Source organism: Lissotriton helveticus, chromosome 7 (assembly GCF_964261635.1).
Source record: "Lissotriton helveticus chromosome 7, aLisHel1.1, whole genome shotgun sequence".
NCBI lineage: Eukaryota > Metazoa > Chordata > Amphibia > Caudata > Salamandridae > Lissotriton > Lissotriton helveticus.
In genome coordinates, this window is record NC_136068.1 from 627,554,222 (window position 1) to 627,577,542 (window position 23,321).

General features: G+C 45.6%; 1 protein-coding gene across 2 annotated transcripts in view; it reads left to right on the top strand.

The window, feature by feature from the left end:
- The window catches only part of RNF40 (ring finger protein 40), a 212,162-nt gene that overhangs the window by 165,515 nt on the left and 23,326 nt on the right, over positions 1-23,321 (top strand). For both annotated transcript variants that reach the window (XM_078652854.1, XM_078652855.1), the window contains exon 19: positions 9,116-9,217. In XM_078652854.1, the coding sequence (XP_078508980.1) occupies positions 9,116-9,217 (102 nt within the window). The remainder of the gene's footprint in view (positions 1-9,115; positions 9,218-23,321) is intronic.

Here is a 23,321-nt window from a genome sequence, read left to right on the forward strand (position 1 = left end):
GGCTTGCCATTGCAAGCCTCGTTTCCACGTTCATATTTACATGGCAATTCACAACACAGGGTAAATAAACCATACCAACCCACTGCTAATCGGTGGTTGTCCATGCTCGTGAAAACCCGGTTCAATAAAGTTTGATCTTCGGCCCCGCGGGACTCCCTGGGACTACATTACCCAGAATCCCAGCGGAACCAGGAAATGCCTGCAAACCTCTGCAGCGTCCAGACGCCGGCTGATTCTCAACGCGACTGAGCCACGAATTGCCGAGTAAGTGTCCTGGATCCTTGGACGACAAGCGAGCCAGTTTGCGTCCCATTGCAGAAACGGACCGAATTGACACATGCCCCCTCCGTGTTTTGTCCCCTCAGATCGAAAATTGCAACGAAGGAAAGAAAAAAAGAAAAATAAAAAACAAAAAAAAAAAGGGAAAAAAAAGAACCGCTTCTCCACACAAGACGCCTGCCTCGTCCCAACCAGGTAACAGTGTGTGCATGACCCCGCTCCTAGTCAATTCTAGGACCATTATCAACCCGGCTGACTGAGATGACACTCTCTCTCTTCCCCCAGACAGGCGAGTCAGGCCAGCCTGCAAGCGCACCCATATACCCCAAGTAAGTCATGGTGGTGAATGTAAGGTTGCCTGCCAGTATGACAGAGTCAGTGCAATTCATGTCTGATTTTGGCTTTTGCTGGTGTTTTTTAGATTGGGATCACTAGCCTTCCAGCTTGTATCGTCGAGCGCCAGGTAGGTGAGGACACTTGAGTTTCGGGCAAGGGCAGTGTAGTGTTCATGTTCTCCCCCCCACAATAGATTTTTGTGCTTTTTCATTACAGATTGGTCCTGAAGAGAACTACGCAAGAATGGTAGTTCGAAACGCGTAGACCCTGTTAATAGCCTAAAAAATTTATAATCGAATCATCAACTAGGAAAGAGTGTATAGATTTCTAAAAATATTTGGCTTTTTGTTACTGGAGAGTTAATCCAGTTAATTTTTTCGAATCATTCATGTTTTGTCGTGAGTTTGTCTTGTTTGTAGTGGATTGAATGGTGTATGAGTGAAGAACGAATGTTGAGTAAATTGTATTTCACTGTAAATATTGTACAAGTTTGTTATCACTGTATACGATATTGGTTGTGCACTCCAGGTTTTTAATATTTGTATGAATTCATTGAAATATTATTTTGAAATAGAAGTGTTCAAATGAAAATGCATAAAGATTAAAACAAACAGAATTTATTTCTCTCAAACATATTGTTTCAATTGTATGTTTATTTAACTGATGCTTATTTGAAAAATTAGTGGCATTTGCAACTGTTTTGTTCGTTATTAAATTAAAAACATATCCTAGTGCACACTATGTATAGTGGTTACAGTGAAAATAAACAAGATCGTGGCAACAATATTAGCTATCAAACAGAAAATAAAACATAGTTCAACATTATTATAGTAATTCAGGATTTCTCTGCATCAGTTCTCTTTTTCTCTCTCTTAACTAAGCTACAATTGGCACCAAAAGGAGCCTGTGGGAGTTTCTTAGATTGCCCTCCTCTCACATGCATACCTTGGTACAAGAACAGAGGTGTTGATCCCTAAGGAGACAGCTGCTTTTTCTGCCCCCACTCTCAGCTTCTATGGTGTCTCCAGACAGAGCAAGAAGCCTGTCTGGGGCTGGGTTTGCCTTCAGAAAGCAAAATATTTGTATTACTTTCGTCTGTGCGACCTTCACCTTGCTGTCCCCTGGAAGCAGATCCCTTTATATACTCTGTTTAGACTTTGTTGAATATTATTGAAAAAATCAATATAGTAGCCTTGATGCCCTTTCACTTAAGTTTCCGTCAAACCTTGTTTACTGTTTAGAAAAAATAACTTGAAAATAAAGATATTGGATTATGCTGACACACATTAAACAATATATTTGAGCAAGCTGAATTATCACACTGCAATGAAACCATCATTAAAACATACTGGCTGCTGTGTATTTATAAAAAAAGGAACATGCATTTGAATAAATGGATGTATGAAATGCAATTGAGAGTTCCTAGATAGGAAACATATAAAGACGGTGTCAGGTGTTGTGTGCTAGCTGCAACCTTATCTCTGTGATCGCAAACTCTATCACAACTTCCTGCTTTTGGTTTATTGATAGTCTGAACAAAGACTAGAAAGCCAATAAAACTGACAAGAAATGGCATGAAGTGACTGCATTATACTCCCTAAACCTGATCTGTGTCCAAGCAAGTCAGGCTAAGCAAGCTTTCGCTATGGGGAAATTATTCACAACATCAGCATTAGAAATAATACCATGCAGCGGCTTTGCAAAGAAAATCTGAATTATCTAGAAAATAAAATACCTGAAGGGCAAGTAGAGCAGCCCTCGATGTGAAGATAACCTACAGTAAGGGAAAAAAGGGGCAAGACAGCAGAAGAATAGGACAATTTCGGAAACATTACAGGCCTCGAAAAATCTACTCACCCACTCACTAAGATGAGTCAGATTTGATCAGGTATAGCTATTATTAGTGCCTACTGGTCCTTTATTTATTCAGAGTTTTATATAGCGCGAACATGATCTTTACAGATATCAGAGCGCTTCACAGAAACAGGGGGTGACGATAGCATGAGGGTGACGCAACATAATATTGGGTGCAATATAAACTTCAGTAACATGATCGGATAGCAGTCCTGTTCTAATAGAATGTCAGTAAACAATCAGATAAGCGAAAAATAAAAGACGATACTGAGTCTTACATACAATTACGATAAAAATCAGGAGAACTTATACTATAAGTATCTAAAAGTTACAGGGAGCAAGGGGAAGGGGCCTCGATATACAGTAGGCTAACATGAATAGTCTAATAATAGATATTTAGTGAGTAGCATAGAAGGATCGACTGACCATCATGTACTTGTGGCAAACAAGAGGAATAAACAAATCTAGGTCATGCAAAATATGACATTATTTGACATTAGACAATCATGAAACCAGTAATACCCAATCGGCACGAAAGTCAATGAGGAACAGACATTAAAGTTCAGGTGAACTTAGCCATGAGGATGGCTTTCACCTCTTTCTTAAAGAAGGCCGTGGAGGAGATAAGCCTGGTTTCGGGAGGGAGTGCGTTCCAGATCCTCGGCGCCATTCCTGAGAAGGAGCGTTTGTATGTTTTTTCCTTCCGGAATCTGCGAGGTTTCAAGAGTAAGTTTTTTTAACTTCTATTGGATCTCGACCCTCCTGATATAGTTAGCTTTTGAGTGAGGTAGTTAGGTGCATTGTGGTGTACTGCCGCGTGTGTCATCACAGCGATTTTCAGATGTATTCTGGCTTCAAAGGGCAGCCATTTCAGAGATTTCAAGTCAGGGGTTATATGAGAGTGTTTTCTTGAGCCTGTGATGAGTCTCGCGGCAGCGTTCAAGGAAGCTCTTAGGGGTGCAGTTGTTGCTAAAGGGAGACCACTGAGGGTCACAATTCCATAGTCAATGCGGGGGATGACTAGGGCTTGAACTGCATTTTGGAAGTCTTTGGCTGGGAGGAAGGGTTTCAACTTTCTCAATGTGTTGATTTGGAAATTAGCTCCTTTCGTTGCTCTGCTAATGTGCTGTTGCATGTTGAGCTTTGCGTCCAGTGTGACACCTAAGGATTTCGCGGAGTCCACGATGGTGGGCCGGACATTGAGTGCAGTTAAGTTGTTGAGCCAAAGTTGGATGGTGGTAGATTTCGCAGGGGGTGCTATCAGAAGGAACTCAGTTTTCAGAGCATTTAGTTTGAGGTGGTTGTCGGCCAACCACGATTGGGTCTTTGTGAGAGTGTAATTCAGGAGTTTGATATCATCCGGGGATTGTACCTTTAGGTAGAGTTGAGTGTCATCGGCATACATATGGAAGTGTACATTGGATGCTTGGAGCAAGGAGGCAAGCGGTTCCATGATGAGGTTGAACAGTGTGGGTGAAAGGGAGGATCCTTGTGGAACGCCTAAGTCGACTGGCACAGGCGAGGACAACACATTGTTAATCTTGAACTTCTGAGTCCGGTTATGTAGGAAGGACGTGAACCATTTGAGAACAGTCCCGGATAAACCCATTCTAGTGTTTAGCAGCTCAAGGAGGTTCTCATGTTTGACCGTGTCAAAAGCTGAGGAAAGGTCAAGGAGGATGAGGAGGCATGAATCATTGCGATCAAGGATTTGGTGGGCGTCATCAATTATGTGAGTCATGGCCGTTTCCGTGCTGTGTTTCGCTCGGAAGCCTGATTGGTGGGTGTTGAGGAGATCAAACTTGTCAATGTGTTCTGTTAGTTGAAGCTGTACACATTTTTCCAGCAGTTTGGCCAAGGCGGGGATGTTTGTGATGGGACGGTAATTGTTTAGGTCAGACGGGTCAGCTGTGGGTTTCTTGAGTATGGGCGTGACTTGCCCCACCTTGAGTGAGTCCGGGATGAGACCTTGTTGAAGGGAGCTGTTAATGATTTTAGTCCAGAGTGGGAGGAGCATGGTGGTGAAGTCTTTTACCGCGTTAGCAGGCAGGGGGTCTGTGAGGTGATTAGAAGGTTTCAGGGTACCGAGCAGTTTGAGTATTGCATCTTCTGAGTAGATGTCAAAGGAAGCCCACGATGCGTTGTTTTTTGGCTGGGCGTTCTGATGTGCACAGGGTGTTGGCTTACATCATTGAGGAGATCATTCCTTATGTTGTCGGTCTTTTGCTTGAAGAAGGTGGAAAAGTCTTCACTGTGTGGTATATCGCTTGTTGGGTTGTTTGGTTGTAAGGGTTGCGGCTTTGTTTGACTTTTGACTAGTTCGAACAATTTTCTTGGTCGGTTTTTCGCTTGGTCAAGCTGGAGGCGAAAGAAGTCAGATTTCGCACGCTTAATTTTCCTAAAATAGGCATTTCTCTTGTTCTTAAGCTTTTTGCGATGTAGTGATGAGGGATCCGATCTCCAAATGCGCTCTGCCGATCGCATAGCTCGCCTGTCTTCATTGAGTCTGCCGTCATACCAGGGGTTCGAATTCTTGGTGGAGACTCTCTTTAGTTGCAGTGGGGCTGCTTCGTTGATTATAGAGGTCATGGAGTCGAGGTAGAGGTCTGTCAGAGTTTGAACATCAGAGACGCCAGCAGGTGGAAGGAGGAGCCTGTAAGTGTGGGGCGGTAGGGAGTTAGGGTTGAGATTCTTCATGTCCCTTTTCCAGATCTTGCATTTGGTGGGTTGAGCCGGGGAGGGTTTGATTTTTTCATTGATAAAGAAGGTGATGATGTGGTGATCTGACCAATCACAGGGTTGGATTGACCCCAGTTGGGTAGAGTCCTCTTTGGCGATGATAAGGTCGAGTATCGCACCTTTATCATGTGTTGGGCTGTTGCATATTTGGGTGAGGTCAAGCGCATTAAGGAAAGATTTAAGACTATTCACCACCCTTTCTGGCAAGTGAACTTGAGCTGAAAGGAACAGGCATTCTGTTCATTCAGAAAGTGAATGAGCAATAAAGATGCCTTTAAATCTTATTTTATCTTGACACATTTGCTGTCTGTTCAAGGACAGAGGTCAAATGTCTGTGTGCCTTTTTGGGTCTCGCGTAGCTAATGCAGCGCAGCTGCTTTGCTTAGCGAGACTATTGCTGTGGTTTTCGTTCGCGAAGGGAGACAGGTGGTGGCACGCGCGGACAGGAGATGTGCACGCGTACGGACAGGAGATGCACGCGTACGGACAGGAGATGTGCACTCCGTACGCGTGCACATTTCCTGTTTCCGGAGGCTGGCAGCGCGCATCGCGCTCTTTTAGTTTCCCTCCCCTGATGGCTTCGCTAAGATAACCGCTCACAATCCTTTGCAGGCTTCTACAAACAGAGACACGCCCTCGTATCCCAACAAGCATGAACGTGGCCAAACCCCCCTGCTGGAAAGAGCTGCACTAAACATTCCTTCTGTCTGGGCTGATAAATGATGTATTTTATTATCCGTAAGCCAAAGAACGTCAATTGTGGGTTTTTTTTGTTGCTGGAAATATATGGGGCTCTGTCTACAAATGATTTTTACTGACCAGTGCCTAGCTTATCCTGGAAAATTGTGTTTACTTTTCTTTCTCTTACTACAGTTAGAGGATTTTGTCAAGTGAGCTGTCTGATAATAATGGTTTAGTTTCTCACACACATTTAAATGCTTGTAAATGAATAGTCAAAATATGTAAAAATGTCAAATTACAAAACAATTTTTTTTGTTGTAATTCAGAAGTGTGAATGTAGGAAGCTTAGGATACTTGTTGGAGTAAACCCCACCCCCCCTCCCCATCCCCTTATTTGCCTGGTACTTTTTGCAGCATTGACTGAAGTGTACTGGGTTCCTGCTAACCAGGTCCCTAGTGCCAGTGTTCTTTCCCTAAAAATGTGCAATTGTTTTACCAGTTGGTAAAAACTTTAGCTACTACCGTAAGTCCCTAGTAAGTGGTACCCTGGCACTTGGGGCCTTGGCTGCTAAACGAGGGTCCTGCATGGGCTGCTGCATGAATTGTGCCACTGTAAGAGACCCCTCAACAAGCAGATGCATGACTGCCATTGCAGGCTGGATGTCTTGGTGCAAATAAAAGTGAAAACACACATCTTGTGTGTCATGTCCTCTATCACTGCATATACTATCTGTAAGTCACCTCTGCAGCAGGCCTGACAACCCTAATGCAGGGTGCTTGGTAATGCATGTGAGGACATACCTGCAAGAGCAGGTAGGGCCCTGTGCTCGTCAGTTCCACTACTGCCAGTGCAAATGACCAGGGAAGCGTGCCACCCCCAGGCAAGTACTACCCCTAAGGTGGACTACAGTGAGGTGAGCACGCTTTTTCAGAAGCAGCCATCTTTGTGACAGCATACTTAGGAATTCTGGGAAAGGGTTATGTCCACTTCCCACAGGAAGTGGTCATATAGGGGACGTAGTGACTCCAAGGGTCAGAAGCCCATTGGCTATTACCCTACACTCCCTTAATGCCCCTGTATTCAGTATTTAGGGAAGTCCCTGCCACCGGAGAAGCAGATCCTGCCTACCTAGGAAGAGACAGTACACTGAAAAGCCGAGAAGAGAGAAGGAGCAGTAGACCTGGTACCAACAATGTCTGCATCCCTTGTTGAAAACCCCGCCAAAGTCGACTTGTCCTGCAGCTATGACTCCAGAAACTTGGGAGGGCTGCCGGCCTGCGAAAGAGTCAAGGCCTTCAGTGAACAGCGGACCTCTTCCAAAGACTTTACAAAAGAGAAGACTCCGAGGCCTCCGGAACTGCCAAAACCCGACACCCGAAGCCACCACTGCACCCATTGTCTCTGGCCCGAGTTGAAGTGGCCCACCGTTGTCAACAAGGTCCTCCAGAGCTAGAGTCCATTGGGGTTTTACCCCTCCTGGACTGCCCGACCTTGCCTGCAGCCTCTGCATGCAGCCCCCCTCAACCGTGACTGCTCCAGTAAGGGAAAGCCCGACGCCTAAGGACACTCCTGGGACTTTGATAAGAGGACCAAAGGTGTTCCCCTGTCCCTGAGCATCACAAGGCTTTATCCCACTTGCTGATTCAGCTCGATTGGCCTCCTAGCCAGAGCCTTCAGCCTCTTTTTACAGTGAACAATCCCTAATGAAACGCAATGGGCTCCTCCTGATGAGTTGAATCCTGCACCCGGCCGCCCTCGTGCCACTGGTGGTATATAATGTTGGTGCTGACTTGGACCTTGCCCACCACACCTTAACTCCTGGAGATTGGTCCTGCAAGTCGATGTACAGTACCTGTTTGCAGAACTTGTTCTTCCTTCCAGAGGATAACATTGCAGAACTTAGAAATTGCACTGTCCACTTTTTAAAGTGAAAAGAATTCCTATTTAAAAAAAGTACTTACCTGAGCGTTTTTTTTCTCTGATGCCTAAACTTTTATAAAGAAACTTGCTATTTGTATAAATTGGTGTGTATCTCATTCTGGAGTCATGTTGTCACCTATTGACCACTGTGTGTATTTTGCAAATGGCTTGCACTCTTCTGTGTTCAGCCTAAGGCTTCTCCACATCACTACCCCCTAATAAAGCTCTTTGGGATTGCATAGCAAGCCCCTGTCTACTCCTAAGGGAACCACTGGATTTTTTACATAGTATATCAACCTATTGATATATCACATAAAGAGCTAGCTTCCTACAGCGATGCAATAGAAGCAAAACAAATCAGAACACTTGGAGATGTGCAAATGACAAAAACTTGCAGAAACTCGATTTCCAAACATTGTTTGTACACTGTATAGTTTTATAGTGGAAGAGGTGTGGCGCCGCGGCCAGGGCGACTGACGCTGGAATCTGGGGATCACGGTTCGATCCCCGGCTCCGGCGGCAGGTTAGCCCAGCACCATGTGACTCTGGGCAATAGCTTGCTTAATCTTCCCGACGGCCCCCAGCGCCTAGAGACCCTAACGGGTGATTGTGCGCTTTACAAATGTGGATTATTATTATTAGTAAAACCGCATGTCAGTGAGAACGTTTGTGGCTATTTCAGTGAAAAATGTGCTGATTGCAAATAACTGTGTGCTACCACTTCATGCTTTAGTTATGTATTTATTAAAACAATTTAAACATGATTTGAGAAACATTCCTGCCCCACACAGATGGCAATGGTGTTAATGAACCAAGACACTGACCTGAGCTGTATCTCTCGCACAGCTCTATACAGTGATTTATAAGCTTCCCTAGTTTGGTTTCTGTTCTGTTAATGTATGTGTTTTGTTACTAATGAGATTTGGAGGATTGACTGCTGGTTGTTACATCATCTGGACTTTGTCTGTCCCTCTCAGGGCCTCGCATTAATGATTTGTTGACCAGTTAACATTATATTGCGACAAATTTAGAATGTGGACTGTTTGAAATGATCTATCCACAAACCTTCTGTGGTTTCACTGAAAAGAAAAATGTTAGCTTTGTTTAGCTTAGGCCTAAAGGTGGTGATATATAAACATAGAATCCCTTGCCCTTTTATTCTCCATTCCATCACCCCTGCCCTAACAGTTTTTCCACCACACTATCCTACTTGTATTTATTGTTGTTTTATCTATTGTTTTTGTGGCCTCTTGTCGTTGATTGCGGTCCTTCGCTCCTCATTCTGGTCTTTGTCTTTCCCTTTAGGAAGATATATCTCGAATTAGGCGCAAGTTGGAAAAGCAGAAGAAGGTGGAAGTCTATGCTGATGCTGACGAAATACTTCAGGAAGAGATTAAAGAATATAAGGTAATCTTCTCTGTAACACCCACGCTCAGCCCTTTGTCCTCCTGGGGTGGGGGATGTATACTATGTGCTTGTTTATTGATACACAACCAAGGGTATTCATTCCAGCCAGTCATATGGCATGCTGAATGTGAGAGGTCATGTTTTCTCAATGGGCTCTTCAATAAGCTGACTTGTTTGTTAAAATATTTCACCATCTTTGGTAAACATTCTTAACAGTTTGAAAGATAGTCGCAGAGCATCATCTTTTTAAAATGTTTTTTTAATTTTATTAAAATTATGGAAGTACATTACATCTGGACAGTGTTATATCATAAATGGAGACTGTATTAGAAAACCGGCGTCACATGTTGCATATACAGTCATGGAGAACATAGCCAAGATGGTCTTGCATTCCTCTACCACAGTGCTTAGGAGGGACTTATTATCCGCAGTGAGAGACACTCGCTATCTGCGCAGAACCAATTCCCCACCCTTTGTAGTTCAAGAATATATCATAGGCTTGACAGTACTTGCATAAGTGCAGTACACAACATACAAATCCCATATTCAGGGATACAGCTCCTTCGCTGGGGGAGGGCGCTGCCACCAGAAGCATCATTGCATCCCGTCAACATCCTGGGGTTCATCATCCATCATAAGCAAGTAAATATGATCCGACGGGGCCCCAATATCCCCAGATCGAGAGGCCTCTGGGAGCATATCAGAATAAAACTCAAGCTGTTCATTACAATATATCCTGTCACGTAACCAATGCTTAAATTTGGCGGCTTGGCTTCTCCCCATCTACTCGCTACTTGTTACTTCACCAATAAGAGGGTTAGAGATTGTGTGTTAGGGGTATCCGATTCCCCTGTATATCCTAGCAGTGCAATAATAGGATCAATCTCTATCCTGTTATGCACTGTCAGACAATGTGGACATCACCTTAGTCCAATACGCATAGATAGCTCCACAGGATGAGGTCAGATGAAGAAAAAACCTAGCATCTGGACAGTTGCATCTGGCACATCTCGCATTCCAATGCATGTATTAATAAATCCATCACTGAAATCAGTGTGGGTTTATTATTAGGAGTTCTTGGATATCAAACTGTATATCTTTCAGTGAAGCCAATTTGTAACTGTGGAACTCGTTTTGACCAGTGCCCAGTACATACCTTAAGGTGGCTTCCCTGCTCACTTGCAATATCGAACAATAGAACTTAGGGCTCAAAGGCATCATGTAGGGGTGACTTGCATATATATCAGATGAAGTGACTTTGGCATGACACACAGGAGTTTGTCATGTCGTGTTTTCACTCATGGTTTGCACCATGTCACTCAGCCTGCAGTGACAGTCTGTGTCGAATTTGTATGCGAGTCCCTTATGGTGGCATAAGATATGGTGCAGCCCTTAGAGACCCTCTTTAGTACCCATGTCATACCATTAGTACCATTTATTAGGGACTTACAAGGGTGCTAAAGTCCTTGGCCAATTGTAGTGCAATTAGACAACACCTTGCTTTTGGGAAGGAGCTCTGGCACCGAGGTCTGGTTAGCAGGGGGAGAAATGATAGGGGGGGTGTAACTGCAACAAAAGCCCAGTTCCCTACACAAGGGCAACGAGAGGAGGCAAAAGGGGGCACCCCTGTCCCGTGCACCTAGAAACAGCTAGAGGTGCAGGATAGACATTGTTTATACACCCTTGTACTACAGGCGCAGTGTTAAGCAACTGCATCCAATTCAGGAAGTCCCATAATATGCCCATTTTTGGACTTGGCCCTTTTTGCAGGGTTATCTCCAAACTTTTTGCTTCTTCCTCCTATTTTTTCCTGACCTGTTGTTGTTGGCTTTAGGACTCTGGGCACTTTACCACTGCTAATAAGTGCTAAAGTTCATATGCTCTCTGTGTAAATTATGACAGTTGGTTCTCCCTAATTGGCATATTTGATTTACTGGTAAGCCCCTAGTAAAGTGCACTGAGTGTGCCAGGAACTGTAAATCCAATACTCCTAGTGGACCTGCAGCACTTATTGTGCCATCCACATGACTAGCCCTGAAAAGGTATCTCAGACCTGCAACTGCAGTGTCTGTGCACAAGTTAACTGTCATGTCGATCTAGCAAGTGCACCCACTTGCCAGGCCCTAATCTTACCTTTTCTTACATGTAAGGCACCCCTATGATCGGCCCCAGGTACCCCCCTGGGCAGGGTGCAGTGTATGTGAAAGACATTTACTGGTATGTGTGACAAGTCCTGATAGTGAAAAACGAAATTGGCAATATTTCACTATTAAAAGGCTATCTTGCCCCATAGGATAGAATGGGAAATGCTTTGTAACATTTACAAGTATAACTTCTCATTGTGACAAGATAGAGAAATAAAGTTTAGGCTCTCTGAACACAGAATTTAATGACATCTTTTAGTAAAGATGTTTTTTAAAAAGTGTTTGAAAATGTTTTTAGAAATTAGGCATTTTCTTGTTTAACCATTATGTGTGCCTCTGCCCGTTTGTGTATTGACTGTCTGTTTTTGGAGTGACAGGGTCTGGGGCTATGCATTCACTGTAGACAGCCACTGGGGGTGGGGGGTTGAGCTGAATAGACCTTGGTTGAATTTAGAGCAGTGAGGGAAGATTTCCTTGCACCTAAATAGGGCCCGTCTCCTTGCACAATGCTGTCTCCACCCCCTGTGGTCATTGTAGGAAGCTAGTTCTGTATACACTATACCAAATGAGGTATAGTTGCACAGAGTCCAGTGGAACCCCAAAGGTAGGGAGAGGTAAAGTAGATAGCACCCTAATCTCTATCTGTGGTAGTGTGGGCGAGCAGGAAGGCTTTATCAGAGGGTAGTGTTAAGCATTTGTTGTACTCACTCAATCAGCAAATGATGTCACACACTCAAAGACTGAACTCAAACCAATTTGGTTTGTATAAAAAGATTATTTAGTTGTATTTATTTCCTAAAACCAAGTACGCCTGGCACAGGTAAGTGTATATGATACTTTTCAAGGCAAGTTGAACAATACAAACAAACTGAATGAAAATTACTTTATTACAGGTACGTAAATGCTTTCAATACAGTGGAAATTACTGTTAGATTACTTTGAATTACTTTGCAGATTACTTTCTGGATTACTTTTTTTACTCCGTGTGATACACCTAGATATCACACTGGGACATTTCCTAGAGAAAAGGTAAATAAACATTTTTTAGTTCTTTTGCAGTTTTTCAAAGTTCAATACAAAACCAACTCCACACTTAAAAATGTTTTCAAGGAAAATAATGTATTCCTATGGAGAGAAATGAAGTTATCGGTTAACATGTAAGTACTCTGTTGTGGGAGTTGGCATTCTGGGGTTAGAACCAGGGTTCCCCCAGGGTCAAGAATGCACTCAACAAACCCCCTCAGCTGCACTAGGGTGGCCAGGTGCAGAGAGCAGAGGCCCAATGTTATCCAATGGCAGATAGGGGGCCTTCCGGTTGGTGGCTGCTCAGGAGCAGGCCACAAGGCTGTGGGAGCAAAGCTCCTGGGGTTTGGCTCATGGCAAAGGGGATCCGTTTTAGCACCCTAAGTACACTCACAATGGCGCAGGGACAGATGGGTGTAGGGTGCTGGTTTGGTGTCGGTGCCTTGTTGATTTCAATGGGGATTCTCCGGTTTCAACAAAGGCTGCAGGCTTGGGGACAGATCTTCTGGGGGTGACCACCGGTTGGAGAGGTAAGTTGGAATGCCTGGGGATGCTGGGACACCGTCGGTTGGGCCACCCAAGGCCGTGGGGCGTTGGATGCAGGGGTGTCTTTAGGCATCAGATTTTTTTACCAGCTCTGGTCACGGTCGGGGAGGATCCTCCAGAAAGAGGCTTCAGGCTTCGTTTGGAGATTTGAGGCAGGTCAGAGATCACCAGATCTCAGGTCAGGATCGCCGGGGAGACTTCCTCGTGGTGTTGGGCCACTCTAACTCGGGTCACTCTAACTCGGGCCGTAGGCGACGTGTGTAGAGTGGTGCAGACTCGCGGATTTGGCCGGAGCCAGAGTCTGTGGGTGGGCAAATCCGGTGCTCACGGTAGACAAAGTCTTTCTTGTGGAAGGCAGGGCAGGTCCTCTGGGTTCTTGAGGTTGCTGGCTGTAGGACACACTGGGATTTCGCTGGAGCAGGTACGAGGTGGGGACAGGCTGATAGGGCTGGGGCCAAGTCCGTGGGCGTCCTCCTCTTAGTTTCAACTCAGCTCTTCGGTCCTTCTTCTTCTTGGTTGGGTCTTGTCTGAGGAGGCAAGGTTCAGGGTGCCCCTAAATACTAGATTTTGGGGCGTTACAGGTAGGTAAAGGTTGGGACCAATGGGTGCCTTCATTGGGTGGGTACAACCCCTATCATGCCACTCTCCAGAGGGGCATATGCCTCACTCTGGTTGGATGGGTCCCCCCATCTGCAAGAAGGCGGGGACTAAGAGTTGTGCTTCACCTCGCCTCACCCACCTGAGGGGAGGGGTTGGCAGAGGTGGGCACACCTCCCTCCCTCATTTGGTTTTCCTGCTGATTCTCCTGTCCTAAGTGGGGGTCAGAACAGGTAGGGGCCAGTTGCTGGAACAGGCAAAAGGCCTGGGAAGCTCACAAAGGCAGCAAGCATTTGAAGCTTCCCATTTGTGGGCCCTGCCAATCCTGGAGGAGGAGGTTTGGCAGCTCGTATCAGGATGTGTATTGTTTTAGACCCCAGAGAGCAGCAGGCTCTCATACCAGGGGTCCAGAAACCTGTCTGGTGGCAGCCTGGACACTTGTGTAAGGACTTTTTCAAGGGGCAGCTCTAAGATGCCCTCTGTGTGCATTTTTCATTAAGTCGCGCACTGGCATCAGTGGGGTTTAATGTGCTGAGAAGTTTGATTACAATTTTCCTAGTTTTCAGTAAAGCCATTATGGTGCTGTGAAGTTTGTAATGACAAACTCCTAGTACCGTATACTCTTAATGGCATTACTCCACTTATAATGTCTAAGAATTGGCTTAGACACTGTAGGGGTACAGGGATCATGCACCTGTACCCTCACCACTGGTGTTGTGCACCCAGTTAGAGGGGTGGCTGATCTATGCCAGGGCAGTGGGTTGTAGGCATGGCATACAGGGATGTGTGCCATGTCGACTCTTCACTTGTTTCTGCACCAAAACATGCAGCCTGCAAAGGCAGTGTGTGTGTAAAGGTACTGGGCCTCTAGGGGTGGCACAGTAAGTGCTGCAGCCCTTCCCTGACCACAGTGCCCTTGGTACCTATGGTACCATTTACAAGGGACTGACCTGTGGCCAAAGAGTGCCAATTGGGTTTTGTTTTCAATGCAGTTTAGGGAAAGAACATAGGCCCCGAGTGCCTGTTTAGCAGGAACCCAGGGCACACTCAGTCAAAGCACATCAGCATTTCAGCAAAAAGTGGGGGCAGCCATGCAAAAAGAGGGCACTTTCTTTCAATTATACTATACCAGTGAGGACCGAATACATTTAGACTAGGCTCAGGGACCCTTGCACAAAGAGAACAGAGACATTTGGGGTTAAGTATTAGACATAAACCCCCAGAACTTTAGATTACTTCTGGACTCAAGAGGAACCTTTGCCAAGGAGAAGAGCTGTGAGGAGGAGTACTGACCCTTTGTTGTGTAGGGTTTGTCTGCAGTTGCTGTTTGTGCCAAGGAAAGGACAAAGACTGGAACTTTGCTTTGAACCTGCTTGAAGATCTCCAAGGGCCTGTGTGTGCTGGCCTCCTGTTCTGAAGTCTAAGGGACACAAAGACACCCCCAGCTCCCCTGAACTCTGCTGCTGAGAGTTCTGACCTGCCAGGAGGTGTCTGTTCCCGTTCTGGGGCTCTGGAGGTTATGATTGCTTCTTGGAGCTGGAAGAAACCTAAAGAGCTGAAGAAATCCATGCACCGCTCTTCTTGTGGCTGTTTTTCCGACGCACCACCGCTGTGCTAGAAGAATCTCCATGCAGTGCTGTGCCGCTGGCAAAATCAACGCAGCGCCTGTCGTCGCTGTAAGTACTAACTCATCGAGGGATGGCAGCTGAAGAAACCGCTGGAGTGCAAATCTCCGCCGCCGCATCGATCACTGGGGCATCGATCGCCACCGCATCCCGGATTTCCACGCATCGTACCTGTGTGGCAAGTTTTCCCGGCGGACCAGAATCGTCTTTGAGTCGACGCATCACTTCCCACTACGGACTGAATTTGATGCATCACTTCTCCTGTGTGCAGCTGAACTGTCGCATCGCCTCCCCAGGGTCTCAGGAACTGCCACATCTCATTGTTTCTCGATGCTTCCCATCTCTGCGGCTGTTTGGCCTTGTGAATTTTGACACATCTAGAGGCACTTTGTGAGAAATTATGCATCCATGGTTTTCTATACACTCAAGTTGTTTAAAACCTATTCAAAGTCATATTCTTACTACATATATGTTGGATTTTTGTCAGACCCCTCTTACATCAGGTCTCCGCTACCACTAGACTCCCTAGATGTATCTAATGCTAGGAAAAGAGCAAATTCACAAACAGGTGATGCTCCCCCTCCTGACAAGGAGTCAAAAATTTTAGAAGCCTCAGGGAAAAGAGTTGCCTCTCAAGCAGCAAGCACCTGGAGGATTGCCAATACCCAAGCTCTCCTAGCAGGCTATGAGAGAGCACACTATGACCAATTGGAGGGATTATACAACACCTACCAGAACCCTATAAGGCAAAAGCAAATTACCTAATACAGGAAGGAAAATTAATTACTAACTCATCCATAAAATGCGCCCTTGATGTAGCTGATACAGCCGCTAGGTCTGTCAACACTAGTGTATTGCTACGCCGGCATGCCTGGCTCCACATTTCAGGATTTAAAAATGAAGTGCAATCTACCATACTCAACCTCTTAACCAGGATTTCTTATTTGGCCCTGCGGTTGATACCATCTTAGAAAAGATGAAAAAAATATACTGACACCACTAAGTCCATAAGTGCACTTCAATTTCAACAGTCTAGGTGCTCCTTTCGTCGCTCCTCCTTTTGAAGGCTCAGGCAGAGGCAACACATCCCAAACTTCTTCATCATTCAAGAGCACTACACAAGGCACCTTTAATAGAGGCTCCAATAGAGGAGGTTATAGAGGAAACAATAACAAGGGCAGAGGACGTGGTAATAATAACACCCGAGCCTCCACCGCCACCAAACAGTGACTTTTTCACACTCCCTCCATTCCACTTAACACCAGTCGGAGGCAGAATAACACAATTCCTACCAGTCTGGAACGCTATCACTACAGACAGGTGGGTGAGACAAATTATCCAGTATGGTTACTGCCTGGAACTCACTTCTACTCCACCCAACATACCACCCAAACACCGTCCAATGTCCAAAGAACACATCACGCTGTTAAAACAGGAGGTGCTATCCATGCTGGAAAAGGGTGCCATAGAGCCAGTCCCATTACAACATCAAGGGACAGGGGTATACTCTCTATACTTCCTCATTCCCCAAAAAGACGGCTCCCTCAGACCAATATTAGACCTCAGACCTTTGAACCAATACATACTCTCAGATCATTTACATATGAACACTCTACAACAGGTACTCCCACTACACCAGCAAGGCGACTTCCTCGCCACATTAGACCTCAAGGATGCATACTTTCACATCCCCATACATCCAGCTCACAGGAGATACCTCCAGTTCACAATAGAGGGTCAGCACTATCAATTCAAAGGTCTCCCCTTCGGGTAACTACAGCACCAAGGGTTTTTACAAAATGCCTAGCAGTAGTAGCAGCACACCTCAGAAGGCAACACATCCATGTGTTCCCCTACCTCGACGATTGGCTCATAAAAGCCAACTCATACGCACAGTGTGCCAGCCATACCTCACAGACAATCCAGCTACTGCACAGTCTAGGATTTTCAATAAATTACCCAAAATCACATCTGCAACCCGCCCACATACAGCAATATCTGGGAGCAACAATAGACACCTCCGTAGCAAAGGCATATCCAAATCCAGCCAGGATAGCCAACATACAATCTCTCATTCTAAAATTTCAGCCACAACACTCCCTGCCAGCTTGAGTGTTCATGCAGCTTATAGTCATGATGGCCTCCTGCATATTCATCGTCCCTCATACTCTGCTTCAAATTCGCCCCTTACAGGAATGCCTAGAACGCCAGTGGAACTAAGCTCAAGGACAACTAAAAGACCTAGTGTTGGTAGACAGTCGCACTTACCGCTCTCTGCAGTGGTGGAACCCACAAAACCCTTCCAAGGGGCGACTGTTCCAAGAGCCGGTTCCACAAGTAGTATTAACAGCGGACGCATCACTGACAGGTTGGGGAGCCCATCTCCTTCAATATTCAGTCCAAGGTCTCTGGACAGTCAAACAAAAGACACTACATATAAACCACTTAGAGTTACTAGCAGTATTCCCAGCAATGAGAGCCTTTCAGAAATACTTGTGCAACAAGGCTGTGTTAATCCAGACGGACAACATGACAGCCATGTACTACATCCAAAAACAAGGGGGGACACACTCTCTGCAACTATCTCACCTAGCACAGAGCATATGGAAGTGGGCAATTCCACAAAACATTTATCTCCTGGCAGAACACCTCCCAGGAATAGACAACCAGATAGCAGACCTACTAAGCCGACACAGTCAGCAAGTACACAAATGGGAGATTCATGCTCAAGTTCTCCAACCATTCTTCCAAAAGTGGGGACATCCAGACATAGATCTGTTTGCTACAAACAAAAACTCAAAATGCCCGTCCTTCGCCGCCAGGTTCCCACACCCGTTGTCACAAGGCAATGCGATATGGATGAACTGGTCAGGCAGATTTGCGTACGCTGTTCCACCAACCTCACTGATTCCATTAGTGGCACGCAAACTAAGGCAACAGTCACTCACAATAATCCTGGTTGCTCCCACATGGGCAAGACACTCATGGTACACAACGCTCCTAGAACTCTCAGTGGTTCCTCACCAAAGACTGCGCCTCTCGCCACAACTGCTAACACAGAACCATGGAGAAATCAGGCACCCAGATCCCAATCAGATGAACCTAGCGATCTGGCTCCTGAGGTCCTAGAGTTCGGATATCTTAATTTGCCTCCGGACTGTATGAACATTATCAAGAAAGCAAGGCGTCCCACTACCAGAGCATGCTATGCAGCTAAATGGAAAAGATTTGTTATTTATTGTAAAAATAACCAAATCAATCCATTGGATGCCTCCATCCAAAACTTAATCTGTTACCTGCTACATCTTCAGTGATGTAACCTAGCATACTCATCCATAAGGCTACACCTTGCTGCTATAGCAGCATATCTTCAAAACAGACAACATGTGTCCCTATTCAGAATCCCACCTATCAAAGCTTTTATGGAGGGACTTAAAATAATTATCCCTCCAAAGCATCCACCTTCTCCAGTCTGGAACTTAAACATAGTACTTACCAGACTCATGGGACCCCCCTTCGAACCACTTCATTCATGTGAACTACAATTCTTAACATGGAAGGTGGCATTTTTAATTAGTATTACCTCCCTCAGGCGAGTGAGTGAGCTACAGGCACTAACCATTCAGGAACCTTTCATGCAAATACACCACAATAAAGTAGTGCTTTCGTACAAACCCTAAATTTATGCCAAAAGTTATATCCACTTTCCACATCAATCAGTCCATAGAATTGCCAGTTTTCTTTCAAAACCCGCAATCCGTGGCTGAAAGAGCTCTACACACATTAGACGTTAAAAGAGCCCTGTTATACTACGTTGACAGAACAAAATCTTTCAGTAAGACAAAGCAACTATTTGTCGCTTTTTCACCACAACATAAGGGTAATCCCATTTCCAAGGCAGGAATAGCCAGATGGATAGTTAAATGCATTCAAATATGCTATCAAAAGGCAAAGCGCACTTTAACAGTTCCCCCAAAAGCCCACTCAACGCGTAAAATGAGGGCATCCATGGCTTTCCTAGGAAATATTCCCTTAGAACACATATGTAGGGCACCTACATGGTCTACCATACACACTTTCACGAAACACTACTGTGTTGACGTGCAAGCTAAGCAACAAGCTGCTGTGGGCCAGGCTGTCCTTAAAACTGGTTTTCAAACCAATGCAGCTGATACAAGCGACCACCGCTAGAGGAGAAACTGCTATACAGTCTATGCTAAGATATGAATTCAGCAGCCCACATGCCTCGAGCGGCAAATGCTGCTTACCAGTACTCATCTGTTCTTGGCATGTAGGGCTGCTGACATTTATATACCCACCCTCCTCCCTGGTGCCTGTCACAGCTGCATGGTTATCTTCCTTACATTTACATGGTCATCTTTTACTCCATCTTTGCCACAATGGCAAAAAACAATCTGAAGATGGAGAAGATGCCCATGCGCACTGTAGTCCAGGGGAGGAGTCCCCTATCTCGTGTTACTTCGAAGACTCTTCGAAGACAACAAGGTGCAAACATCCCGACCCAACACTAGGCGGCGATCTATGCTAAGATATGAATGTCAGCAGCCCAACATGCCAAGAACAGATGCATACTAGCAAGTAGCATTTGCCTTTTATGGTCTGGCTTGACAGAGCAGCTGTCGCCAGACAATTAAGTGAGAAACACCAGAAGAGGGGTTTTGGCTCCAACCACATGAAGTTGTGTGCTTTCACAAAAAAATGTTTGCCCTCCACACAACTGTGATAATTTTGTGTTCGAGGCATATGGGCTGCAGATGGTACATTTATGAATAGATCGCCATCTGGTGTTGGGCTCGGATGATTGCCCTTGTTTTTCTTCTGGAGAAGTCTTTGTCGTCATCGATGACTCCTCCTCTAGGTGTTAGTGCGCATGGGCATCGGCTCCATCCTTAGATTGTTTTTTTCCGCCATCGGGTTCGGATGAGGATCGAAGCGCTCCGGATCGACTTTGATAAAGAAAGTTATATTCGGCGCGTAACCATTTCCAATTCGACGGTATTGGTTATCGAACGCGACTACACTTCCATCTCGACGCGTTTCGAAGAACGACGACTACGAGAAGACCAGCTCGAAGTAGTCCAGTCCGGAGTCCATGGAAAGGACTCCATTCAAAAAATGTCCAGCGTGTGGTGCTAAGTTCCCACACAAGGACCTACACGAGGTGTGCAACCTCTGCTTGTCCCCTGAACACGAATCCAGGGACTGTGAGGCCTGTGCAGCATTCTCCTCAAAATCGACGATTTGAAACCGTCGAGCCCGAAGACACGAGGTATCGAGAATGCAGTCACAAGCAATCCCGGAGCTGTTCGAGGACCAGCACCCAGAAGAGGAGGAAGAAGAGGCCGACGAGGCGGGGTCTGAAGCGGACGAGTCCGACGTCGAGGAAATCGCCGTCCAACAAACCGTGAGTGACGACGTCCCTTTACCAAAGAACAGACCCTGCACGGTGTCGACCCCGCCCTCGAGCCCGGTCAGACAACCGAAAAAAGTTTCCGACGCCCCGCCTTCGGGCCCGGCAACGAAACCAAAACCGAAACACTCGGTCTCCCAGCATGGGGGTTCCGATAAACGACCCACCCCGACATCGACACCGAAGCTCCATATCAAGGAAAGCTCGAAGTCGAAACAGTCCATATCGACACAGAAACACGCTTCAACGTCGAAAACAACATCGACACCGAAGACACCCTCGACACCGAAGACATCGGATCCGAATAAAATCTCGGTGCCGAAAATACAAATGGACAGTCAAAAGAAAAAACACCTTTCGGACCCGAAAACTGCGGTACCGACACAGGAATATAAAACCGATCCTAAACAAAAGACTCTGCTTATTGATCCACAAACTGGCAAGGTAGTCACAGAACTACCCAAAAAGAGGAAAAATGAACAATCAGACGACAAAACTCCTCCGAAGAAGAGAACAATGGGGACAAATACAACTCCTCCCCCTTCTCCACATCCTAGAGACACACCCTCTTCTCCTATTCCTCACAATAGGCCAGCTATTCCTCCCACACGACCATCTACACCTACAACAGATGTAGAAAGTGACACAGGGGAGGGAGAACATCCTGGGGATGATGAAGACACAATCCCAGAGGACGCAGACCCATGGGAACAGTACAATGTAGGGTCAGATAACGATAACGACCCTGAATTGTATCCATCAAAACCTTCACCTCCTGATGATAATACTGGTTTTGCACAACTCATTAATAGAGCAGCAAAATACCACAAGGTAGAACTACATGCAGAACCTCAAATAGAGGATTTCCTATTAGAAACACTACCTGCTGCACAAAGAACATCAGGAACACTACCAATGCTTAAGGGCCTTCTCAATCACACATCAGAGATATTCAAAGATCCGGTGAGGGCTAGGGTACTGAACCCAAGAATTGATAAGAAATATAGGGCAGCTCCAAATGATCCAATATTCATCAAGGGACAAATTCCTCTAGACTCACTAGTGGTCAAAAATGCTCGTAAGAGAGCAAACTCTTTATCTACAGGAGAAGCTCCACCTCCTGACAAAGAGTCTAAGCTAATAGATGCCTCTGGCAAGAGAGTTGCATCTCAAGCGGCAAACAGCTGGCGCATAGCTAATACACAGGCACTACTTGCAAGGTATGACAGAGCGCATTATGATGAGTTAGAGAAACTCATCACACATCTCCCTAAAGAACATCAAAAGAGGGCAGATCAACTCATACAGGAAGGGAAGTTAATTACTAACACTTCAATCAAGTGCGCCCTAGACGCGGCAGACACTGCAGCAAGATCCATAAACACAAGCATCATGTTAAGGAGACATGCATGGCTCAGGGTTTCAGGGTTCAAACAAGAGGTGCAAACTTCATTACTGAACCAACCTTTTGATGAGAAAACACTTTTCGGCACAGGGACAGATGAGGCCTTAGAAAAGATGAAAAAGGATACGGAAACGGCTAAATCAATGGGAGCATTGCAACAGCCGACCCAAAGAGGTTCCTTTCGTAGGTCCGCCTATAGAGGAGGATCCAAAAATACAGGTACAAGCCAGCAACAAACCTCTTTTACACCGACATCACCCAGAGGTAATTCTAGAGGTAGTTACAGAGGTAACAACAGCAAGGGTAGAGGACGCGGAAACAACAACAACCGCAACTCTCCAACCCCAAAGCAGTGACTTCATACAGCTCCCCCCAGACCATATAACACCGGTCGGGGGACGCCTATCACAGTTCCTACCTGTCTGGGAAAACATCACATCAGACAGGTGGGTGAGACAAATTATCCAACATGGTTATTGCCTGGAACTCACATCTACCCCACCAAACATCCCCCCCCAACAGCGTCCAATGAAACAAGATCACTTAACACTGTTAAAACAAGAAGTACTATCTCTGCTACAAAAGCATGCAATAGAGAAGGTTCCAAAGCAACAACAAGGAACAGGAGTATACTCCCTATGCTTCCTAATTCCCAAAAAGGATGGGTCTCTAAGGCCAATACTAGACCTAAGACCTCTCAACGCATACATAAATTCGGAACATTTCCACATGGTCACGCTCCAACAGGTACTTCCTTTACTGAAGAAAGGGGACTTTCTTTCTACACTGGATCTAAAAGACGCTTACTTTCATATCCCGATTCATAAAGCCCACAGGAAATATCTAAGGTTTGTGGTAGAAGGACAACATTATCAGTTCAAAGTCCTTCCGTTTGGTGTCACGACGGCGCCAAGGGTGTTCACAAAATGCTTAGCAGTGGTTGCAGCCCACCTAAGAAGACAACAAATACATGTCTTCCCATACTTGGACGACTGGCTAATAAAGGCCAAGTCACAAGAAGAATGTCTTCAGAACACACAGAAGACAATTCACATGCTGCACCAACTAGGGTTCACTGTGAACTACACCAAGTCACACCTGCAACCAAGCAAGGTTCAACAATATTTAGGGGCTACTATAGACACAGAAAAAGCCAAAGTATACCCCAATCCAGTCAGGGTCCAGACAATGCTTACAATCATTAAAAAATGTCAGCCACAACACTCATTAACAGCAAGAGTGTTCATGCAGCTATTGGGGATGATGTCATCCTGCATACTGCTAATACCATATGCCAAACTACAAATGCGTCCGCTACAAGAATGTTTAGCGA